Source organism: Pristiophorus japonicus, chromosome 13, assembly GCF_044704955.1.
Source record: "Pristiophorus japonicus isolate sPriJap1 chromosome 13, sPriJap1.hap1, whole genome shotgun sequence".
Classification (NCBI taxonomy): domain Eukaryota; kingdom Metazoa; phylum Chordata; class Chondrichthyes; family Pristiophoridae; genus Pristiophorus; species Pristiophorus japonicus.
In genome coordinates, this window is record NC_091989.1 from 22,605,831 (window position 1) to 22,629,180 (window position 23,350).

Here is a 23,350-nt window from a genome sequence, read left to right on the forward strand (position 1 = left end):
AATCCCCAGGGCCTGATGGTCTGCATCCCAGAGTACTTAAGAAGGTGGCCTTGGAATTAGCGGATGCATTGACAGTCATTTTCCAACATTCCATAGACTCTGAATCAGTTCCTATGGAGTGGAGGGTAGCCAATGTAACCCCACTTTTTAAAAAAGGAGGGAGAGAGAAAACAGGGAATTATAGACCGGTCAGCCTGACATCGGTAGTGGGTAAAATGATGGAATCAATTATTAAGGATGTCATAGCAGCACATTTGGAAAGAGGTGACATGATAGGTCCAAGTCAGCATGGATTTGTGAAAGGGAAATCATGCTTGACAAATCTTCTGGAATTTTTTGAGGATGTTTCCAGTAGAGTGGACAAGGGAGAACCAGTTGATGTGGTGCATTTGGACTTTCAGAAGGCTTTCGACAAGGTTCCACACAAGAGACTAATGTGCAAAGTTAAAGCACATGGGATTGGGGGTAGTGTGCTGACGTAGATTGAGAACTGGTTGGCAGACAGGGAGCAAAGAGTAGGAGTAAATGGGTACTTTTCAGAATGGCAGGCAGTGACTAGTGGGGGTACCGCAAGGTTCTGTGCTGGGGCCCCAGCTGTTTACATTGTACATTAATGATTTAGACAAGGGGGTTAAATATGTATCTCCAAGTCTGCAGATGACACTAAGTTGGGTGGCAGTGTGAGCTGCGAGGAGGATGCTATGAGGCTGCAGAGTGACTTGGATAGATTAGGTGAGTGGGCAAATGCATGGCAGATGAAGTATAATGTGGATAAATGTAAGGTTATCCACTTTGGTGGTAAAAACAGAGAGACAGACTATTATCTGAATGGTGACAGATTAGGAAAAGGGGAGGTGCAACGAGACCTGGGTGTCATGGTACATCAGTCACTGAAGGTTGGCATGCAGGTACTGCAGGCGGTTTAGAAAGCAAATGGCATGTTGGCCTTCATAGCGAGGGGATTTGAGTACAGGGGCAGGGAGGTGTTATTACAGTTGTACAGGGCCTTGGTGAGGCCACACTTGGAGTATTGTGTACAGTTTTGGTCTCCTTGAGGAAGGACATTCTTGCTATTGAGGGAATGTAGCAAAGGTTCACCAGACTGATTCCTGGGATGGCGGGACTGACATATCAAGAAAGATTGGATCAACTGGGCTTGTATTCACTGGAGTTCAGAAGAATTAGAGGAGATCTCATAGAAATATTTAAAATTCTGACGGGTTTGGACAGGTTAGATGCAGGAAGAATGTTCCCGATATTGGGGAAGTCCAGAACCAGTGGTCACAGTCTAAGGATAAGGGGTAAGCCATTTAGGACCGAGATGAGGAGAAACTTCTTCACCCAGAGAGTGGTGAACCTGTGGAATTCTCTACCACAGAAAGTTGTTGAGGCCAATTCGCTAAATATATTCAAAAAGGAGTTAGATGTAGTCCTTACTACTAGAGGGAATCAAAGGGTATGGCGAGAAAGCAGGAATGGGGTACTGAAGTTGCATGTTCAGCCATGAACTCATTGAATGGCGGTGCAGGCTCGAAGGTCCGAATGGCCTACTCCTGCACCTATTTTCTATGTTTCTATGTTTCTATGTACTGTCTTCTTCAGCGATGGTCCTCATGTGGCAGAGGGCTCTGATCCAGCTATAGTGAGTTTGACAACATTGTTTTGTAGATCTTCAAACTTACACCAGATGGAGATTCAGTCATATATACCAGTGAGCTCCAAGACAAGAACCCTGATCAATAATGGAACCTGGTGGCTCAGTGGGTAAGTGCACTGCCCAAACCATCCACCAGTGAGGTTCGACTGCTGGTCTGTGCTGAGTTAATTGATCTCAGTCAATGCAGCAGATTAGTTGATACAACTGACATCAGTTTCCCACAGCTAGGGAAGCTGGGAAATTACCCAGGGGTCCTGCTCTTGACTATTATCCGGTTACAAGAAAACTCTGAAGAACAAAAGCAATGGTACTGCAGCATAACCCCAATGATTCCCGATTTGTACCATCACTAGTTAGTATTACCATAGGTTAGTATTGCCATGGGTTAGAATTAGACAGGTCAACATCAATGGTTACTGGGATCATTTTAATTTTTTGTCCTTATATGAAACCCCTTGTTTATTGTCACTTCCTCTCCTCCATCGTCCAACCAGCTATTAGATAAATTTTACCGAATACCTCGACCATTAATGCACAAAATGTTTAATGAGGATTTGTGCTCTGCATTCTGTATCAAACAATGCCTCTTAAACACACTTAGACTTTGTTCCATGTCTGCACTATATGTTTAACTTAAGTTGCTACTGATTGGTATCACAAATCGTCATTTCTATGCCTGTGTTTTGATGCGCTGTGTTGTATATAATGCTTCTCCGCTATTTTCACAGCAATAATTAACAAACTAGCAGAGAGAGGAAAATGACGTGAACACATTAAATATCACTGCACCAGCTCTGGGTTCGAAGTCCTTGCTTTGCTTTTTACCACAGTTGGGAATGGAGCTGTTTGGATGCTGGTTGAGGGCTCGATTGTGTTGAGCCCCAGGGTTGAATAATCCTCCAACACTCACTGCTTGCGCTTGCACATGAAGAATGGCCAATTTGACAAAATGAAGGCGGCTTGTTGCTGCTGTCCTCAGAACCTCATTGCAGCATCTTCCAGAGAGGGAAAGAGAAAAGGGAGGAGAGTACAATACAGTCTCAGGACAGTCCAGAGGTGCCTGTTATCGCCAATATGTGACAATCTCACTAATAAAATGCCATGCTCAAAAATTCCAATAAATGGTGTTGTCCATTTGCAAGTACAGAATTACAAAAGGGATAAAGATAGCAGGAGAGGAGGGATTGCTACAATAAAGGATTGCAACTCGATGTGTTAAAATACTGCTGTGGGTTATCCAGCAAATATCCAGCACCGGAAACTGGGAATGGTACTGAGGTGTTGTCCGTAACAGCATGTGACACATGAGCTCCAATGGAAACAGGAAATGTGCACTCTCTGGCAGGACGAGGAAGTGATGTAAAATCTGTGCCAGGGACAGGAAGTGACCTCAAAGTGCCAGCAGAAATCGCCAATGATGTATGATCTGGAACAGGAAGTGGAATCCCAGTGTGAATCTGTCCTAGAAAAGCATTAAAAAAAATATTAATCATTCTGAATGTCACATCTGACTGATCTTGGAAATATAATGCAATAGACTCAAATTAACATCCATTGTATGAACATTACAAAGGGCCATAACTTATTTCACTTATACAATGGTTATACTTCAATGGAGTCAAGGCTGGAGCCAGGATTTAATGTTTGAGTTGGCCAGCACCAACCTTCCCCAGTATCCTTGCTCCAGAAAAATAACATGTACTGTGTATACCCATAATCCCTAACATGTAAAGTCATAGTAACGTAATGCAAAAAGGCCATGTTGTTTATCCGCGCTCTCCATATAATTCTGCCCTTTCAAACTTCTGATGAAGGACAGTAACTACTGGTGGGAGTACCATCAGCACACGGACTGTAGCGGTTCAAGAAGGTGGCTCACCACCTTCTCAAGGGCAATTAGGGATGGGCAATAAATGTTGGCCTTGCAAGCAACAGCCACATCCCATGAACGAATTAAAAAAAGGTAGAAAACTACCAGGGAGGTAAAACTCCGCAAGTGTTCCCTGAAGAGAAGCCGCAAGGTGTCAAATGAACCTTTTGGCCTGTCGCTGCACTTCCAAGACCCGATATCTCCCGCAAACAGTGCTCAGTTGGAGTAATATGAAGTGTTCTATTTCTCATTAAGCACCAAAGTCTCAACAATGACTCGTGCAGGGGGAGTGCATCTACCTCCCTCAGTTGACCACTCATCAGTTGGAAACCTGGACAGTGGGTCTTGGTAGGTTATTTTACCATGGGGGCCATCACAGCGGAACCTGATCCTGCCCTCCGCTGCGGCCCACACGTGCAAAGCATCTACAATGAGTCACCGGTTAGGAACAGGAACCCTGATGATTTATCCCCCCCTCTCCCTACCCTGGGCAAACTGAAGCCAATGTTCTTAGCCTATTTCTGGCTCAGCTTAGATCAGAAAAATAGCAGGGTCCCAGGGATAAAATAAAGTCTCTAGGTTTAGCCATCGTGTTGGGCAGTGCATTTAGACACTGAGCCACTGGGGTTGCTGTCTTCTGGGTCAGTTGATCATCCAAGTCCTGGCGGCAAGAAGGTTTTATCATTACACTGGACGTAGGGATGAATATGCTCTACTAGATGGCTGGGCTTGGAGCAGGCTTAATGCAGTGACGAGACGAGAGAAGATGCATTAGTTCTCGTTAGAGCAGAGAAGATTGAGGGGAGATTTGATAGAGGTGTTCAAAATCATGAGTGGTTTTAGTTATATAGGTATACTTGTATTTACTCTGTACAGCCACCAGAGGGCTCATCCCCTGGAGTCCCAAGAGATCCCATAATCCCTAGGGAGCACAGGTATTTAAGGAGGCTTCACAGTTGGAGAGGCACTCTGGAGACCCGCAATAAAAGACTAAGGTCACACTTTACTTTGAGCTCACAGTCTTCAGTCTGACTCTTTCTCCATACACAACACCTGGCGATGAGATACAGATAGCGAACCCAAAGATGCAGTGAACAGTGGGCATCCTGGAGAAATTCTCGGAGGGAGATGATTGGGAAACTTTTGTGGAGCGACTCGACCAATACTTCGTGGCCAATGAGCTAGATGGGGAAGAGAACGCTGCCAAATGAAGGGCGATCCTCCTCACCGTCTGTGGGGCACCAACGTATGGCCTCATGAAGAATCTGCTCACTCCAGCGAAACCCAAGGAGAAATTGTACAACGATTTGTGTACACTGGTCCGAGAGCATTTGAACCCGAAGGAAAGCGTTCTGATGGCGAGGTACCAGTTCTACACCTAAAAAAGGTCTGAAGGCCAAGAAGTAGTGAGTTATGTCACCGAGTTAAGACACTTTGCAGGACATTGCGAATTTGAAGGACATTTGGAGCACATGCTCAGAGACTTTTTCGTACTTGGCATTGGCCATGAAACCATACTTTGCAAACTTTTGACTGTAGAGACCCCAACCTTGAGTAAGACCATAGCGATAGCCCAGGCGTTCATTACCATCAGTGACAATACGAAGCAAATCTCTCAGCACACAAGTGCTGCTACAAGTACTGTGAACAAAGTGATGTTGTTTTCGAATCGTAACGTACAGGGCAGGTCACAATTACCTGCAGCTACACGTCCGCAGATGTCTCAGAGTCCACCATCAAGGGTGATGAATGCAAGGCCATTAACACCTTGTTGGCGCTGCGGGGGTGATCATCGGTTCCATTCATGCCGATTCAAAGAGTATGTTTGCAAGGGCTGTGGAACAATGGGACACCTCCAACAAGTGTGCAGGCAAGCTGCAAAGCCTGTTAAACCTGCAAACCACCATGTTGCAGAGGAGAACAGATCCACAGAGGATCATGATGAACCAGAGCCTCAGATCGAGGAGGCAGAGGTACATGGGGTGCACACATTCACCACGAATTGTCCCCCGATAATGCTGAATGTTGAACGAAATGGACTCCCAGTGTCAATGGAGCTGGACATGGGCGCGAGCCAGTCCATCATGGGCAAAAAGACTTTTGAAAGGTTGTGGTGCAACAAGGCCAGTCTGAACTCCAGTTCGCACGAAACTAAGAACTTACAGGAAAGAACTGATACCTATAATCGGCAGTCCTACCGTAAAAGTCTCCTACGATGGAGCGGTGCATGAGCTACCACTCTGGGGGGTACCGGGCGATGGTCCCACACTGCTCGGCAGGAGCTGGCTGGGAAAGATACGCTGGAACTGGGATGACGTCCAAGCGCTATCGCCCACTGACGACACTTCGTGTGCCAAGATCTTCAACAAATTTCCTTCGCTGTTCGAACCAGGCATCGGGAATTTCCAAGGAGCAAAAGTGCAGATCTACCTAATTCCGGGGGCGCGACCCATCCATCACAAGACGAGAGCAGTACCGTACATGATGAGAGAAACGGTAGAGATCGAGCTAGACCGGCTACAAACAGAGGGCATCATTTCCCCAATCGAGTTCAACGAGTGGGCCAGTCCTATCGTCCCAGTCCTCAAGGGAGATGGCACTGTCAGAATCTGTTCCGATTACAAAGTAACTATCAATCATTTCTCCCTGCAGGACCAATACTCACTACCAAAAGCCGCCGATCTCTTTACTATGCTGGTGGGAGGAAAGACGTTCACGAAGCTGGATCTAACTTCAGCCTACATGATGCAAGAACTGTACATCAACACGCACAAAGGTCTTTTTGTTTATAATAGATGCCCGTTTGGAATCTGATCGGTGGCGGCGATATTCCAGAGAAACATGGAAAGTTTACTGAAGTCAATCCCGCACACCGTGGTCTTCCAGGACAACATCTTGGTCACAGGTCGGAACACAGTCGAGCATCTGCAGAACTTGGAGGAGGTTCTTAGTCGACTCAACCATGTGGGGCTTGGGTTAAAACGCTCGAAGTGTGTTTTCCTGGCGCCTGAAGTGGTATTCCTGGGAAGGAGGATTGTGGCGGATGGCATCAGGCCCACCAACGTGAAGACGGAGGCAATCGAGAATGCAACGAGGCCACAGAACGTGACGAAGCTGCGGTCGTTTCTGCGACTCCTGAACTACTTTGGTAACTTCTTACCGGGTCTCAGCACACCATTAGAATCATTGCATGTCTTACTATGAAAAGGGGACGAATGGGTTGGGGCAAAAGCCAAGAAAATGCCTTTGTAAAAGTGAGAAAATTGTTATGTCAAACAAATTGCTTGTGTTGTATGATCCATGTAAGCGTTTGGTACTAGCATGTGATGCGTCGTCATATGGCATCGGGTGTGTATTGCAACAAGCTAATGATTTTGCAACCGGTTGCTTATGCATCCAGGAGTCTGTCTAAGGCTGAGAGAGCCTACAGCATGATTGAGAAAGAAGCGTTAGCGTGTGTCTATGGGGTAAAGAAAATACATCAATACCTGTTTGGGCTAAAATTCGAATTGGAAACTGACCATAAGCCACTTATATCCCTGTTCTCCAAGAGTAAAGGGATAAATACCAACGCATCGGCCCGCATCCAGAGATGGGCGCTCATGTTGTCTGCGTACAATTACGCCATCCGCCACAGGCCAGGCACAGAAAACTGCGCCGATGCTCTCAGTAGGCTGCCATTGCCCACCATGATGGTGGAAATGACGCAGCCCGCAGATCTAGCCATGGTTATGGAAGCATTTGAGAGTGAGCTATCACCCGTCACTGATCAAAATCTGGACAAGCCAGGACCCCTTATTATCTCTAGTCAAAAGCTGTGTGCTTCACAGGAGCTGGTCCAGTGTCCCAGTGGAAATGCAGGAAGAGATAAAGCCGTTCCAGTGCCGCAAAGATGAAATGTCTATACAGGCAGACTGCCCTCTGTGGGGCAATCAAGTTGTGGTCCCCAATAATGGCAGAGACACCTTCATCAATGACCTCCACAGTACCCACCCAGGCATCGTAATGATGAAAGCGATAGCCAGATCCCACGTGTGGTGACCCGGTATCGATGCGGACTTAGAGTCCTGCATCACAGATGTAATACATGCTCGCAGTTAAGCAATGTACCCAGGGAGGCACCACTAAGTTTATGGTCTTGGCCCTCCAAACCTTGGTCTAGGGTACACGTCGACTATGCAGGACCGTTCTTGGGTAAATTGCTCCTTGCGGTTGTAGACGCACATGGCCTACCTGATGTCCTGGTGAATGACAACGGACCATGTTTTACCAGTGCTGAGTTCAAAGAATTCATGATCCGTAACGGGATCAAACATGTCACATCTGCCCCGTTTAAACCAGCATCCAATGGTCAGGCAGAGAGAGCAGTACAAACCATCAAGGAAGGCTTGAAGAGGGTAACTGAAGGCTCACTGCAGACTCGCCTATCCCGAGTCCTGCTTAGCTGTCGCACGAGATCCCACTCACTCACTGGGATCTCACCTGCTGAACTGCTCATGAAAAGAGCACTTAAGACAAGGCTCTTGTTAGTTCACCCTGATCTACATGAACACGTAGAGAGCAGGCGGCTTCAACAAAGTGCATACCATGATAGCGCAAATGTGTCAAGCGAGATTGAAATCAATGATTCTGTATTTGTATTAAATTATGGACAAGGGCCCAAGTGGCTTCCCGGCACTGTCATGGCCAAAGAGGGGAGCAGGGTGTTTCGGGTCAAACTTTCAAATGGACTCATTCACCGGAAACACTTGGACCAAATCAAACTCAGATTCACGGACTATCCTGAGCAACCCACCTGGGACCCTACCTTTTTTGATCCCCCAGCACACACACCAGTGGCAACTGGCACCATGATTGACCACGAAGCAGAACCCATCATCCACAGCAGCCCAGCAGGGCCCAACACACCAGACAGCCCAGCAAGGCCAGCTACACAGCAGCCCAGCGAGGGCCCAACAAATGATTCAACAACACCAGCCTTCACACCGAGACGATCAACCAGGGCAAGAAGGGCCCCAGATCGAGAACTGATTTCCCCCAGCAGGACCAGAGGACACAGATTTAAGGTAATTGGCAAAAGAACCAGAGAGGGGAGGAAGAATGTCTTTTTTTATGCAGTGATATAGAATGCACTCCCTGAAAGGATGGTGGAAGCAGATTCAATAGTAACTTTCAAAGAGAATTGGATCAATACTTGAAGGGGAAACATTTGGTGGGCTGTGTGGAAAGAGTAGGGGAGTGGGACTAATTGGATAGCTCTTTCAAAGAGCCGGCACAGGCACGATGGGCTGAATGGCCTCCTTCTGTGCTGTAAGATTCTGTGATTCAGTTATTCCTGAGAGGGCCTTAGTTCGACAGTATCTTTAATGAACAAATAGGCTACTCTGAATAAACATGTACATTGTAATTAACAAGAAACTATATAAAAAAAACATTCACTGGCTACTGGGGCTGTCAAAGGCAAAATGTCAGCATTTCAAATTTTAAACTGGTTTGTCAGAACTGTAATTTCTTCTATTAAGTGCAACACTGCTGCCTGCTGGCACCGAACATGCACAGCAATTCCACTGCACAGTGCATCCTTTCCAAAGCTCTGGTGCCATCTGGTGCAAAGAAATATGCACAGCAAATATTTAACAAGCAGCATTTGTTCGTAGAATTCCAATGGATCAAGCTCCTTTCTATTCACCTCCAGTGTATAGAGTCCCAATGGGATACTGAGGGAGTGCTGCACTGTCAGAGGTGCCGTCTTTCGGATGAGACGTTAAACCCAGGCCCCGTCTGCTCTCTCAGGTGGACGTAAAAGATCCCACGGCATTATTTGAAGGGGAAGCTCTCCCAGTGTCCTAGTCAGCATTTATCCCTCAACTAGCATCACTAACACAGTATATGTAGTTATTTACCTCATTGCTGTTTGTGGGAGCTTGCTGTGAAGCAAATTGGCTGCCGCGTTTGCCTACATTACAACAGTGACTACACTTCAAATGTACATCCGGCTGTGAAGTGATGACGTCGTGAAAACCGCTATATAAATATAAGACATTCCTTTGTTTCCATTTAGCTTTTTACCTTATATATAGATCTCAGTGGGTGATGCACCTGCTGTGTCTGCATGACCTTCAGCTTCCAGGATCCCCCAGTATTACTGTCCAGCCAACCCTCCCTCTGATTTCCCTGTCTCATGAGAACAGAAGAAAGGAATAGGCAATACGGCCCCTCGAGCCTGCTCCACCATTCAATGAGATCATGGCTGATCTTTTACATCAGCTCCGCTCTTCCGCCTATCCCCAGATCCCTTGATTCTCTTTAGTGCCCAAAAAATCTATCGATCTCAGTCTTGCATATAATCAACAGCCCTCTGTGGTAGAGAATTCCAAAGATTCACCACTTTCTCCAATCTCAGTCCTAAATGGTCAATCCCTTATCCTGAGACTGTGGCCCCTAGTTCTAGACTCTGCAGCCAGGGTAAACAGCCTCTCAGCATCTACCCTGTCAAGCACTCTAAGAATTTTATACATTTAAATGAGATCACCTCTCATTCTTCAAAACTCCAGAGAGTATAGACCCATTCTGCTCAGTCTCTCCTCATAGGACAGCCCTCTCATCCTCGGAATCAATCTCTTCAACCTTCGTTGCACCTCCCCTGAGGCAAGTATATCCTTCCTTAGGTAAGGAGAACAAAACTGTATACAATACTCCAGGTGTGGTCTCACCAAGGCCCTATATAATTGCAGCAAGACTTCCTTACTCTTATATTGCAACCCCCTTGCAATAAAGACTAACATACCATTTGCTTTCCTAATTGCTTGCTGTACCCACATGTTAACCTTCCGTGATTCATGTATAAGCACACCCAAATCCCTCTCAACATCAACATTTAATAGTTTCTCACCTTCAAAAAAATATTCAGCTTTTCTATTGTTCCTACCAAAGTGGATAATTTCACATTTCCCCACATTATACTCCATCTGCCACCTTCTTGCCCACTCACTTATCCTGTCCATATCCCTTTACAGCCTCAATGCGTCCTCCTCACAGCTAACTTTCCACCGAGCTCTGTATCATCAGCAAACATGGATACATTACACTCGGTCCTCTCATCTAAGTCATTGATATAGATTGTAAATAGAAAGACTTGGACTTATATAGCACCCTTCATGACCATCGGACATCTCAAAGCACTTTTCAGCCAATGAAGTACTTTTAAAGTGTAGTCGCTGTTGTAATGTAGGAAACGCGGTAGCTTATTTGTGCACAGTAAGCTCCCACAAACAGCAACGTGATAATGACCAGACAATCAGTTTTAGTGATGTTGGTTAAGGGATAAATATTCTTTGAATAGTGCTGTACGATCTTTTATTGAGAAGGCAAATGGGGCCTCAGTTTAACATCTCTGCTGAAAGACAACATTTCCAACAGTGCAGCACTCCCTCAGTGCTGCACTGTAAGTGTCAGCCGAGATTATGTGTCCAAATCTCTGGATTCTGAGTTGAACCCACAACCTTTTGACTCAGAGGCAAGAGTGCTATCCACTGAGCCACAGCTGAAATGATAGATCGGACAGTATTTTTCTTTTCTATGGTGGCAGTGTCCTGGCTCTAGAATTATGTACAGAAATCCTGGCACAGGCCCATATCCCATGACTCTGTCTTTCAGCATCTTGGATCATTTGTGAGTTGCCTTGGAGCAATAAACTGCTGTCCTTCAATGAAGATTTGGTAAATAACAGCTAACATCCTTGACATGTCACAAGCCCCTTCTGGATGCAATCACACTTACCGTTAGAGATGTCTGAGGTGTACGTTGGTCCAGAGCCCAGGTATGACGGCGGCTCCAATGTCCTGTACAGATCAAAGCCATGTACCTTCCAAGCCTCTGTAGCAGTGTTCAGGCGTAGTCGTGATTCCGCCGCCCTATACAAGTCATATCCGTGCGGCTTCACCGTCTCAGGAACCAGAAGGGCTCGAGTTGGATGTACAGGTTGTGGTTGATGAGGCTGCAAGACACAGAAAAGCAACTCGGTTATCCACCCTGTTATGTATGTAACCCTTGGCAACCTGTTTCATACCATCACCAGAGGGCCCACATGTTGGAGTCCCAAGGGATCCCAGCATCCCTTGGGAGCACTGTATCTAAGCAGGCCTCCCATGCTGTACCAACACTCTGGAGTTTAATTAAAGGTCACACTTACTCATTGCATACAGTACTCAGTTGTATCACTTTATTATGAGCGTAATAATTGGCGACAAGATAACGAACAACCACGCGAAAATGCAAAGAACTGTTGGTACCCTGGAGAAATTCTCAGAAGGGGACGATTGGAAGGCCTTCGTGGAGCGACTCGACCAATACTTCGTGGCCAACGAGCTGGAAGGGGACGAGAATGCTGCCAAACAAAGGGCAATCCTCCTCACTGTCTGTGGGGCAACAACCTATGGCCTCATGAAGAATCTTCTAGCTCCGGTAAAACCAACAACCAAATTCTATGAAGAACTGTGTACGCTGGTCCGGGAGCACCTAAATCCGAAGGAAAGCATTTTGATGGCATGGTATCGGTTCTACATGTGTCAACGATCTGAAGGTCAGGAAGTGGTGAGCTACGTCGCCGAACTCAGGCGCCTTGCAGGACATTGCGAATTCGATGGATTCCTTGAGCAAATGCTAAGAGACTTTTTTGTGCTTGGCATTGACCATGAGGTTATCCTTCGCAAACTATTGACTGTTGAAACACCGAACCTGAGCAAAGCCATAACGATAGCCCAGGCATTTATGTCCACCAGCGATAACACCAAACAAATTTTGCAGCATAAAGAGGTTTTGGCTAGTACTGTACACAAAGTAACGTCGTTTTCAGGCAGGAATGCATATGGCAGAACGTACACGCCGGCAGCTGCACGATCTCAGATGACCCAGAGTCCGCCATCAATCATTAATGCGAGGCAGTTAACACCTTGTTGGTGCTGTGGAGGTGATCATCGAGCCCATCAATGCTTCTTCAAACACTATGCGTGCAAAAGCTGTGGAACAATGGGACACCTCCAGCGAATGTGCAGACAAGCTGCAAACCCAGCAAACCACCACGTTACAGAGGAGGATCGATCCATGGTGGATCAGGCTGAACGAGAGACTCGAACCGAGGAGGCAGAAGTGTACGGGGTATACACCTTCACCACGAAATGTCCACCGATCATGTTAAAAGTTGAACTGAACGGAATTCCAGTATCCATGGAACTGGGCACGGGTACAAGTCAGTCTATCATGAGCAAAAAGGCCTTCAACAGGCTGTGGTGCAACAAGGCACACAGGCCCAAGCTTATACCCATTTACACCAAGCTAAGAACTTACACCAAACAGCTGATCCCTGTTATTGGCAGCGCAGAAGTAAAAGTCTCCTATGATGGAGCAGTGCACGAACTCCCACTATGGATTGTGCCGGGGATGGCCGCACACTGTTCGGCAGAAGCTGGCTGGGAAAAATCCGCTGGAACTGGAACAACATGTGAGCACTTTCGTCCGTCGATGACGCCTCATGTGCCCAGGTTCTGAGCAGGTTCCCGTCGTTGTTTGAGCCAGACATTGGAAGTTTCTCGGGGGCGAAGGTGCAGATCCACTTGGTTCCCGGTACACCACCCATCCACCACAAGGCACGGGCGGTGCCATATATGATGCGAGAGAAAGTGGAAATTGAGCTGGACAGGCTGCAGCGAGAAGGCACCATCGCATCGGTGGAGTTCAACGAGTGGGCCAGTCCGATTGTTCCGGTTCTCAAAGGCGCCGACACGGTCAGAATTTGTGGGGACTATAAAGTAACAATTAACCGTTTTTCGCCACAGGACCAGTACCTGCTACCCAAGGCAGACGACCTATTTGCAACCCTGGCTGGAGGAAAGACGTTCACCAAGTTGGACTTGGAGGAATCTTCGAAAGGCCTCACCTGCATCAACACGCACAAAGGTCTGTTCATCTACAACAGATGCCTGTTTGGGATTCGTTCGGCGGCAGCAATTTTCCAACGGAACATGGAGAGCCTGCTAAAGTCGGTTCCGCGCACCGTGGTCTTCCAGGACGACATACTGGTCACAGGTCAGGACACCATCGAACAATTGCAGAACCTGGAAGAGGTTCTAAGTCGGCTAGATCGCGTGGGGCTCAGGTTGAAATGCTCAAAGTGTGTTTTCCTGGCATCAGAGGTCGAGTTCTTAGGAAGAAGAATCGCAGCAGATGGCATCAGACCCACCGACATCAAGACGGAGGCCATAAAGAACGCGCCGAGATCACAGAACGTGACAGAGCTGCGGTCATTCCTGGGACTCCTCAACTATTTCAGTCATTTCCTACCTGGGTTAAGCACCTTGCTAGAACTCCTACATGTGCTACTGCGCAAGGGAGACAACTGGGTATGGGGGACATCACAAGAGGCTGCTTTTGAGAAAGCCAGAAATCTGTTATGTTCCAACAAACTGCTTGTTCTGTATAACCCATGTAAACGATTAGTGCTAGCTTGCGATGCGTCGTCATACGGGCACAGGTGTGTGTTACAACAGGCTAACGAATCGGGAACATTGCAACCGGTCGTTACCAGTCACCAGGAGTTTGTCCAAGGCCGAAAGGCCCTACAGCATGACTGAAAAAGAAGCTCTGGCGTGCATTTACGGGGTGAAAAAAATGCACCAGTAACTGTTTGGTCTCAAGTTTGAGTTAGAAACTGACCATAAACCGTTCATATCACCATTCTCAGAGAGCAAAGGGATTAACACCAGTGCCTCTGCCCGCATCCAAAGCTGGGTGCTCATGCTGTCTGCATACAACTATGTAATCCGCCACAGACCAGACACAGAGAACTGCGCTGATGCTCTCAGTCGGCTACCATTGCCCACCACCGGGATGGAAATGGCACAGCCTGCAGACTTGCTCTTGGTGATGGATGCATTCGAAAACGAAAAGTCAGCCGCTACAGCCCACCACATCAGATCTTGAACCAGTCAGGATCCTTTACTGTCCCTTGTAAAAAAAAATTGTGTCCTCCATGGGAGCTGGTCCAGCGTCCCAGCAGAGATGCATGAAGAGATCAAGCCATTCCAGCGGCGCTAATGACGAAATGTCCATACAGGCGGACTGTCTTTTGTGGGGTAATCGCGTGGTTTTGCCTAAGAAAGGCAGGGAAACGTTCATACGCGACCTACACAGTACCCACCCAGGCATAATAATGATGAAAGCTATAGCCAGATCCCATGTGTGGTGGCCCAGCATCGACTCAAATGTAGAGTCATGTGTGCACCAATGCAACACTTGCTCTCAACTGAGCAATGCACCCAGAGAGGCACCGCTAAGTTGGTGGTCATGGCCCTCCAAACCATGGTCTAGGATCCACGTTGACTTTGCGGGCCCATTTCTAGGCAAAATGTTCTTGGTAGTTGTGGATGCTTACTCAAAATGGATTGAATGTGTAATAATGTCTGTAAGCACGTCCACTGCTACCATCGAAAGCCTACGAGCCATGTTTGCCACACACGGCCTGCCTGATGTCCTTGTCAGCGACAATGGGCCGTGTTTTCACCAGTGCTGCATGACCTGCAATGGGATCAAGCACGTCACATCTGCCCCGTTCAAGTCCGCATCCAATGGCTAGGCAGAACAGGCAGTCCAAACCATCAAGCAAAGCTTGAAACGTGTTTCGGAAGGCTCCCTGCAGACCCGCCTGTCCCGAGTCCTGCTCAGCTACCGCACCAGACCCCACTCCTTCATCGGGGTTCCCCCAGCCGAGCTGCACATGAAAAGGGCACTCAAAACAAGGCTCTCTCTTGTCCACCCTGATCTCCATGATCACTTCAAGGGCAGGCGGCATCAACAAAGCATGTACCATGATCGCGCAAACTTGTCACGCGACATTGAAGTCAATGACCCTGTATTTGTACACAACTATGAACACGGTCCCAAATGGCTTGCTGACACATTCATAGCCAAAGGGAGTAGGGTGTTTCAGGTCAAAACGGCCAATGGACTAACATGCAGAAAGCATTTGGACCAAACCAAATTGCGATTCATAAACAACCACGAGCAACCCAAAGAGGACACCATCAACTTCGACCCTCCAACACACACACAAGTGGCAACTGACATCACGGTTGACCACGAAGCCGAACTGACCATCCCCAGCAGCCCGGCAAGGCCAGCTGCCCAGCAGCCCAGCGAAGAACCAACCAACTCACCCACACCTGCATTTGTACCGAGACGATTGACAAGGGAGCGAAAAGCCCCACCCTGTAAATAAGTGTACTATTGACTTTGGGAGGGAGTGATGTTATGTATGTAACCCTTGGCAACCTGTATCATACCACCACCAGAGGGCCTGCCTGTTGGAGTCCCAAGGGATCCCAGCATCCCTTGGGAGCACTGTATATAAGCAGGTCTCCCACGCTGTACCAACACTCTGGAGTTTAATTAAAGGAGCTACGGTCACACTTACTCATTGCATACAGTACTCAGTTATATTACTTTATTATGAGCGTAACACACCCAATGTTGCATTGCGTGTGGGCCAAATCTGTCAGAGTGTAGATGAGTGAGGGGCGAGCCAATTGAGGTGTGTGAAATGTTAAAAGGATTCAACGGGCTAGATATGGAGAAACTATTTCTTCTGGTAGAGGAATCAAAACCAAGGGGACATAATCTTAAAATTAGAGCTCGACCGTTCAGGAACAACATTAGGAAGCACTTTTGCATACAAAGGGGCGTAGAAATCTGGAACTTGCTCCCCAAGAAGCGATGGATACTGCGGGACAATTGGAGCTTTCAAGACTGAGATCGATACATTATTGTTAGGTAAGGGTATCAAGGAATATGGAGCAATAGTGGGAAAATGGAGTTAAGGTACAGATCAGCCATGAACCAATTGAATGGTGGAGCAGGCTCGTGGACTGAATGGCCTATTCCTGGTCCTAACATTCCTACATTCATAAATATGTTGCCAATTCTCTTTCTATGAAATAATATTTTTCACTGAGGTTCTAGAATCAACAAGCTGAGGGATATGTACATTGCGGAATGGAAAACTTTCTACTTTGGACACCAAGGGTCAGTATTTAGCACTTCATGGGCAGGTACAGAATGGCTTAGATATAGAGTAAAGCGCCCTCTACACTGTCCCATCAAATACTCCCAGGGCAGGTACAGCACGGGTTAGATAGAGAGTAAAGCTCCCTCTACACTGCCCTAACAAACACTTCCAGAGCCCCATCAGTTTACTCTCTATCATCAGCAAACTGATGGAAGGTGTTGTCAACAGTGCTATCAAGCGGCACTTACTCACCAATAACCTGCTCACTGATACTCAGTTTGGGTTCCTCTAGGACCACTTGGCTCCAGACCTCATTAAAGCCTTGGTCCAAACATGAGTTGAATTCCAGAAGTGATGAGAGAGTGACTGCGCTTGACATCAAGGCAGCATTTGACCGAGTATGGCATCAAGGAGCCCTGGTAAAACTGAAGTCAATGGAAATCAGGGGGGAAACTCTCCAGTGGCTGGAGTCATACCGAGCAAAAAGGAAGATGACTGTGAATGTTAGAGGTCAAATATCACAGCCCCAGGACATCGCTGCAGGAGTTCCTCAGGGCGGTGTCCTAGGCCTAACCATCTTCAGCTGCTTCATCAATGACCTTCCCTCCATCATAAGGTCAGAAGTGGGGATGTTCGCTGATGATTGCACAGTGTTCAGTTCCATTCGCAACTCCTCAGAAAATGAAGCACTCCATGCCCACATGCAACAAGACTTGGACAACATTCAGGCTTGGGCTAATAAGTGGCAAGTAACATTCGCGCCACGTAAGTGCCAGGCAATGACCATCTCCAACTAGTGAAAGTCTAACCACCTCCCCTTGATATTCAACATCATTACCATTGCCGAATCCCCCACCATCAACATTCTGGGGGTCACCATTGACCAGAAACTTAACTGGATCAGCCACATAAATACTGTGGCTACAAGAGCTGGTCAGAGGCTGGGTATTATGCAGTGGGTGTCTCACCTCCTGACTCCCCAAAGCCTTTCTACAAGGCACAAGTCAGGAGTGTGATGAGTACTCCCCACTTTCCTGGATGAATGCAGCTCCAACAACACTCAAGAAGCTCAACACCATCCAGGACAAAGCAGCCCGCTTGAATGGCACCCCATCCACCACCTTCTACATTCACTCCCTCCACCACCGGTGCACCGTGGCTGCAGTGTCTACCATCCACAAGATGCACTGCAGCAACTCACCACGGCTTCTTCGGCAGCACCTCCCAAACCCGCGACCTCTGCTACTTAGAAGGACAAGGGCAGCAGGCGCATGGGAGCACCATCACCTGTAAGTTCCCTCCAAATCACACACTATCCTGACTTGGAAATATATTGCCGTTCCTTCATCGTCACTGGGTCAAAATCCTGGAACTCCTTCCCTCACAGCACTGTGGAAGTACCTTCACCACACGGACTGCAGTGGCCCAAGAAGGGGTCTCTCCACTACCTTCTCAAGGGCAATTAGGGATGGGCAATAAATGCTGGCCTTGCCAGTGATGACCTTATCCCAGAATGAATTAAAAAAGAGGCACAAGGGTTAGATTAAAATTCCCTCCACATTGTCCCATCAAACAGAACCAGGGCAGGTACAGCACGGGTTAGATACAAAGTAAAGCTTCCTCTTTCAAGTGACGCTATTGAATGTATGTTGGTATATTGTGCTTGGTTGTGATATTACCATGGAGCATAACCTGTGGACAAATTGTCTAGGCTTGTACCTTGTCAAGTTTACAAGGGCAGCCTCACTAGTGGAATTGTATCCCAGTGTGAGGTAGCTCCTTTAGAGAGGAGGGGAGAAAAATGTGGAGGTTACCTGCAAAGACAGACTATCTATCATTGTTGATGGGTGAAAAGTCGGAAAACCATGAGGTGAGGCTTGTAATGGGTTCAACATCAAACCGCATGTGGTACCTACATGAGACATGAAGAACATTCTTAGTAGAAGACAAGCCAAACAAGGAATGGTCAAAAGAATGGTAAGAGATGTTTGCACTTTGTAACTTAAGGATCCCCTGTGTTCAATGAGAGATCCAATTCATCAAAAAACTTGATTAGCACCTTGATTAGTCCTGCTGAGTTGTACATTTTTCATACCTTCACACTCTCCCCTTGGAGAACAGTGTGAAGGAGGGGATGGGTTTACAGGCTGATTAACAGTCTGTCAAGCCACGATGTGAACGCTCCTTCCACGGCCATAACCATCGGTATACCAACTGATGGGAGGGTTAATCCCATACGGCAGGACAGTTTTATGTGATCCCGCAACCCATACGATGAGGAAATTCCACCCACACTCGCTGGATGTCAACCCACAATTTAGAGCTGGAACTTTACTCTGTATCTAACCCGTGTTGTGCCTACCCTGGGAGTGTTTGATGGAACAGTGCAGAGTGAGCTTTACTCTGTATTTAACCCGTGTTGTGCCTACCCTGGGAGTGTTTGATGGAACAGTGCAGAGTGAGCTTTACTCTGTATTTAACCTGTGCTGTACCTGCCCTGGGGGTGTTTGATGGAACAGTGTAGGGGGAGCTTTACACTGTAACCCATCCACTCACCAGGATTATCTGGAGCAAGTTCTAACCCTGCACCGTCTGACTCTGAGGCAGGAATGCTACCACTGAGCCAGAGGTTCACCCCCCGCCCTGCTGAGTGGAGTGTTGAAGAAGAACAAAGCCTTGAACTAAGGTTTAGATAAAATGTGAAATGATGAGCAATAACACCAAACCCAGTTTATGACTGGTTCATTATACTTTCAGTTGTCTGTTTGCGTAAACATGGGATTTTCTCTCTAATTTTTCACCCCATCATTTCCATTGTCCCTGGTGTCCTAGCCAATATCTATCCCTCAACCAACATCACCAAAAAACAGATCAACTGGTCATTATCACATTGCTGTCTGTGGGAGCTTGCTGTGCGATAATTGAATGCTGCGTTTCCTACATTACACTAGTGAATATACTTAAAAAAAAAAGTATTTCATTGTCTGTAAAGCACTTTGGGACTTTGAATTGTGAAAGGCGCTGTATAAATGCAAGTCTTTCTTTTATCTTGAGGGACTTAACAATGAGGCACATTTCTGTCTTTGCCATATGTCCACACACATATACTTTGTGACAATGGTGCTTCTACAGTCGAATAGCCTCAGGCACGAAGGGCGGTGACTTCAGTGAAGCACCAGAGATCTGTTGACATCTAATGAAAAGGAACCTGATCATGAAACAACACTTTCAGGAGAATCGGGGAGAATATCTGAGCGAGAACAGACCCTGATGATAACTCTCATTCTTTAAGGGATTGCAGATAACTAGAGGGTGATGGTAAAAGGTGTGATTGCCAGTGAGACAGACATACCATTTAAAAAGCCGGGTCTGCTTTTCACCTTCTCCTCTCGCCTCCATTTTGCTCGCCGGTTGGAAAACCAGACCTAAGTGAAGATGAAGTAAGTGTGAATCAGTGACTGAATGGCTTCAGCTTCACTTCACCCACCCGTAGTCCTTGTGACTCTGGGCGATCGTGTCAAACGGGCGATCCGCCCCTATATACTGTTCACTTCAATGGAAGTGAAAATCGGGAGAGTTGTAAAACGGGCAGCTGGTCCAATATTGCCAGCTTTACACTGCCGCCCAAAGGCGATATTACCGCCGCCCCCTCCCATGGTGTGAGACCATTATACACTGAGGGAGCCACAAGCTAAACTCAGCAGGTGCTTGTTAAAGATACATGTAATAAACTGCCAGTAAATACTGACGCTTTCCCAGCATTCAGAAAGGAACTGGATCAATTTCAGGTTCATCATCATCATAGACAGTCCCTCGAAAGGAGGATGACTTGCTTCCGTGCCAAAAAAAAGGATGAGTTCACAGGTGTTTCGGATGAAGAACCCGAACTACATCCTCAAGGGTGGAAGATGCCTGTGCGTGGATTTTTTTGACATGTGGTGGCCGTTGCACACCAGCCACCACACGGGCTTGACAGAGCTAGGTCTTGGTCCAGTGGCAAGGATTAACCAAGACAACTGGAGACCAGCTCTGCTGCACGGACCTAGTGCGCAAGTATATCGCAGTGTGGGCTGGCCCGTGCTGCCCCTGGGCCCCTGGCCTCGAACTCATGCCTCCCCTGGGCCCCGATCACATCCCTTCACAGTCTCTCACAGCTCCTTCGCCCCGACCTCGCCGCTCCTGCTGTATCTGCCCACGCTCCAATCACCGACCTGGATCTTGCTGACGTCACTCTTCGCTGCCGTCGCCCTCCTGCACCAGCTCGCACTGCTCCCTGAAGGGGCCTCCAGGCCACCTTTTATGGCATGAATGGAGCTAGCTGCCCAGGGTGGTATTGGAGTTCGTTTCCTGAGTGGTACAGGCATCTAAAGCGCTGCTGAAGCACTCCAATGGTTTTCTCCACGATATTGCGAGTGACTCTGTGGCTCTCGTTGTATCGCCTCTCGGCTTCGGTGTGGGTGTCACGTGGGGGTGGGGGGGGGGGGGGTTCATCAGCCAGGTGGCAAGGCCATATCCTTTGTCACCAAGCATCCAGCATTGACCTTGTAGCTGATTGTTAAACAAGTCAGATACAGCGCTCTCACGCAGGATGTGAGCATCATGGATGCTGTCCGGAAATTTAGCATTCACTGCCATTATAATTTGCTGGTGGTCGACAACGAGTTAGACATTCAGGGAGTGGAATCCCTTGCGGTTCCTGAAAACCTCTGCACTCTGAAAAGGTGCCCGCATCGCGTTGTGCGTACAGCCAGTTGTCGTGGTACATGTAGGTACCAACGATATAGGTAATAAGCGGGAAGAGGTCCTACAAGCTGAATTTAGGGAGCTAGGAGTTAAATTAAAAAGTAGGACCTCAAAGGTAGCAATCTCTGGATTGCTACCAGTGCCATGTGCTAATCAGAGTAGAGGGAGCAGGATAGTTAGAATAAATATGTGGCTTGAGCAGTGGTGCAAGAGGGAGGGATTCAAATTCCTGGGACATTGGGGAAAGTGGGACCTGTACAAAAGGGACGGTCTGCACTTGGGCAGGACTGGAACTGATGTCCTGGGGGTAACATTTGTTAATGCAGTTCGGGAGTGTTTAAGCTAATATGGCAGGGGGGTGGGAACCTATGCGGCGAGATAGGGCGAAGTAATATGGAGTCAGAAACAGATGGTAGAAAGGTAAAAAGCAATAGTGGAAGGCCGAGTAAACAAGGGCAAGAAATAAAAAGGGCCACACTACATCATAATTCTAAAAGGACAAAGGGTGTTAAAAAAACAAGCCTGAAGGCTTTGTGTCTTAATGCAAGGAGTATCCGTAATAAGCTGGATGAATTAACTGTGCAAATAGATGTTAACAGATATGATGTGATTGGAATTACAGAGACGTGGCTCCAGGATTATCAGGGCTGGGAACTCAACATCCATGGTTATTCAACATTCAGGAAGGATAGAATAAAAGGAAAAGGAGGTGGGGTAGCATTGCTGGTTAAGGAGGAGATTAAGGCAATAGTTAGGAAGGACATTAGCTTGGATGATGTGGAATCTATATGGATAGAGCTGCAGAACACCAAAGGGCAAAAGACGTTAGTGGGAGTTGTGTACAGACCTCCAAACAAGGTAGTGATGTTGGGGAGGGCATCAAACAGGAAATTAGGGGTGCATGCAATAAAGGTGCAGCAGTTATCATGGGTGACTTTAATATGCATATAGATTTGGCTAACCAAACTGGAAGCAATACGGTGGCGGAGGATTTCCTGGAGTGCATAAGGGATGGTTTTCGAGACCAATATGTCGAGAAACTAACTAGGGGGGGAGGCCATCTTAGACTGGGTGTTGTGTAATGAGAGAGGATTAATTAGCAATCTCGTTGTGCGAGGCCCCTTGGGAAAGAGTGACCATAATATGGTGGAATTCTACATTAGGATGGAGAAAGAAACAGTTAATTCAGAGATCATGGTCCAGAACTTAAAGAAGGGTAACTTTGAAGGTATGAGGCATGAATTGGCTAGGATAGATTGGCGAATGATACTTAAGGGGTTGACTGTGGATGGGCAATGGCAGACATTTAGACATGGATGAACTACAACAATTGTACATCCCTGTCTGGCGTAAAAATAAGAAAGGGAAGGTGGCTCAACCATGGCTATCAAGGGAAATCAGGGATAGCATTAAAGCCAAGGAAGTGGCACACAAATTGGCCAGAAATAGCAGCGAACCCGGGGACTGGGAGAAATTTAGAACTCAGCAGAGGAGGACAAAGGGTTTGATTAGGGCAGGGAAAATAGAGTACGAGAGGAAGCTTGCAGGGAACATTAAGATGGACTGCAAAAGTTCCTATAGATATATAAAGAGAAAAAGATTAGTAAAGACAAACGTAGGTCCTCTGCAGTCAGAATCAGGGGAAGTCATAATGGGGAACAAAGAAATGGCAGACCAATTGAACAAGTACTTTCGTTCAGTATTCACTAAGGAGGACACAAACAACCTTCCGGATATAAAAGGGGTCAGAGTGTCTGGTAAGAAGGAGGAACAGAGGGAAATCCTTATTAGTCGGGAAATTGATGGGATTGAAGGCCAATAAATCCCCAGGGCCTGATGGACTGCATCCCAGAGTACTTAAGGAGGTGGCCTTGGAAATAGCGGCTGCATTGACAGTCATTTTCCAACATTCCATAGACTCTGGATCAGTTCCTATGGAGTGGAGGGTAGCCAATGTAACCCCACTTTTTAAAAAAGGAGGGAAAGAGAAAACAGGGAATTATAGACCGGTCAGCCTGACCTC

At 47.2% G+C, this 23,350-nt stretch overlaps 1 protein-coding gene across 1 annotated transcript in view; it reads right to left on the reverse strand.

The window, feature by feature from the left end:
- Positions 1–2,844: 2,844 nt before the first annotated feature.
- The window catches only part of LOC139277962 (paired box protein Pax-4-like), a 40,703-nt gene continuing 20,197 nt past the window's right edge, over positions 2,845–23,350 (reverse strand). Inside the window, exons 7-10 of the mRNA XM_070896600.1 lie at positions 19,937–20,009; positions 18,399–18,496; positions 11,307–11,523; positions 2,845–3,119 (exon numbers count right to left, since the gene is read on the reverse strand). Coding sequence (XP_070752701.1) covers positions 2,845–3,119; positions 11,307–11,523; positions 18,399–18,496; positions 19,937–20,009 — 663 coding nt within the window. The remainder of the gene's footprint in view (positions 3,120–11,306; positions 11,524–18,398; positions 18,497–19,936; positions 20,010–23,350) is intronic.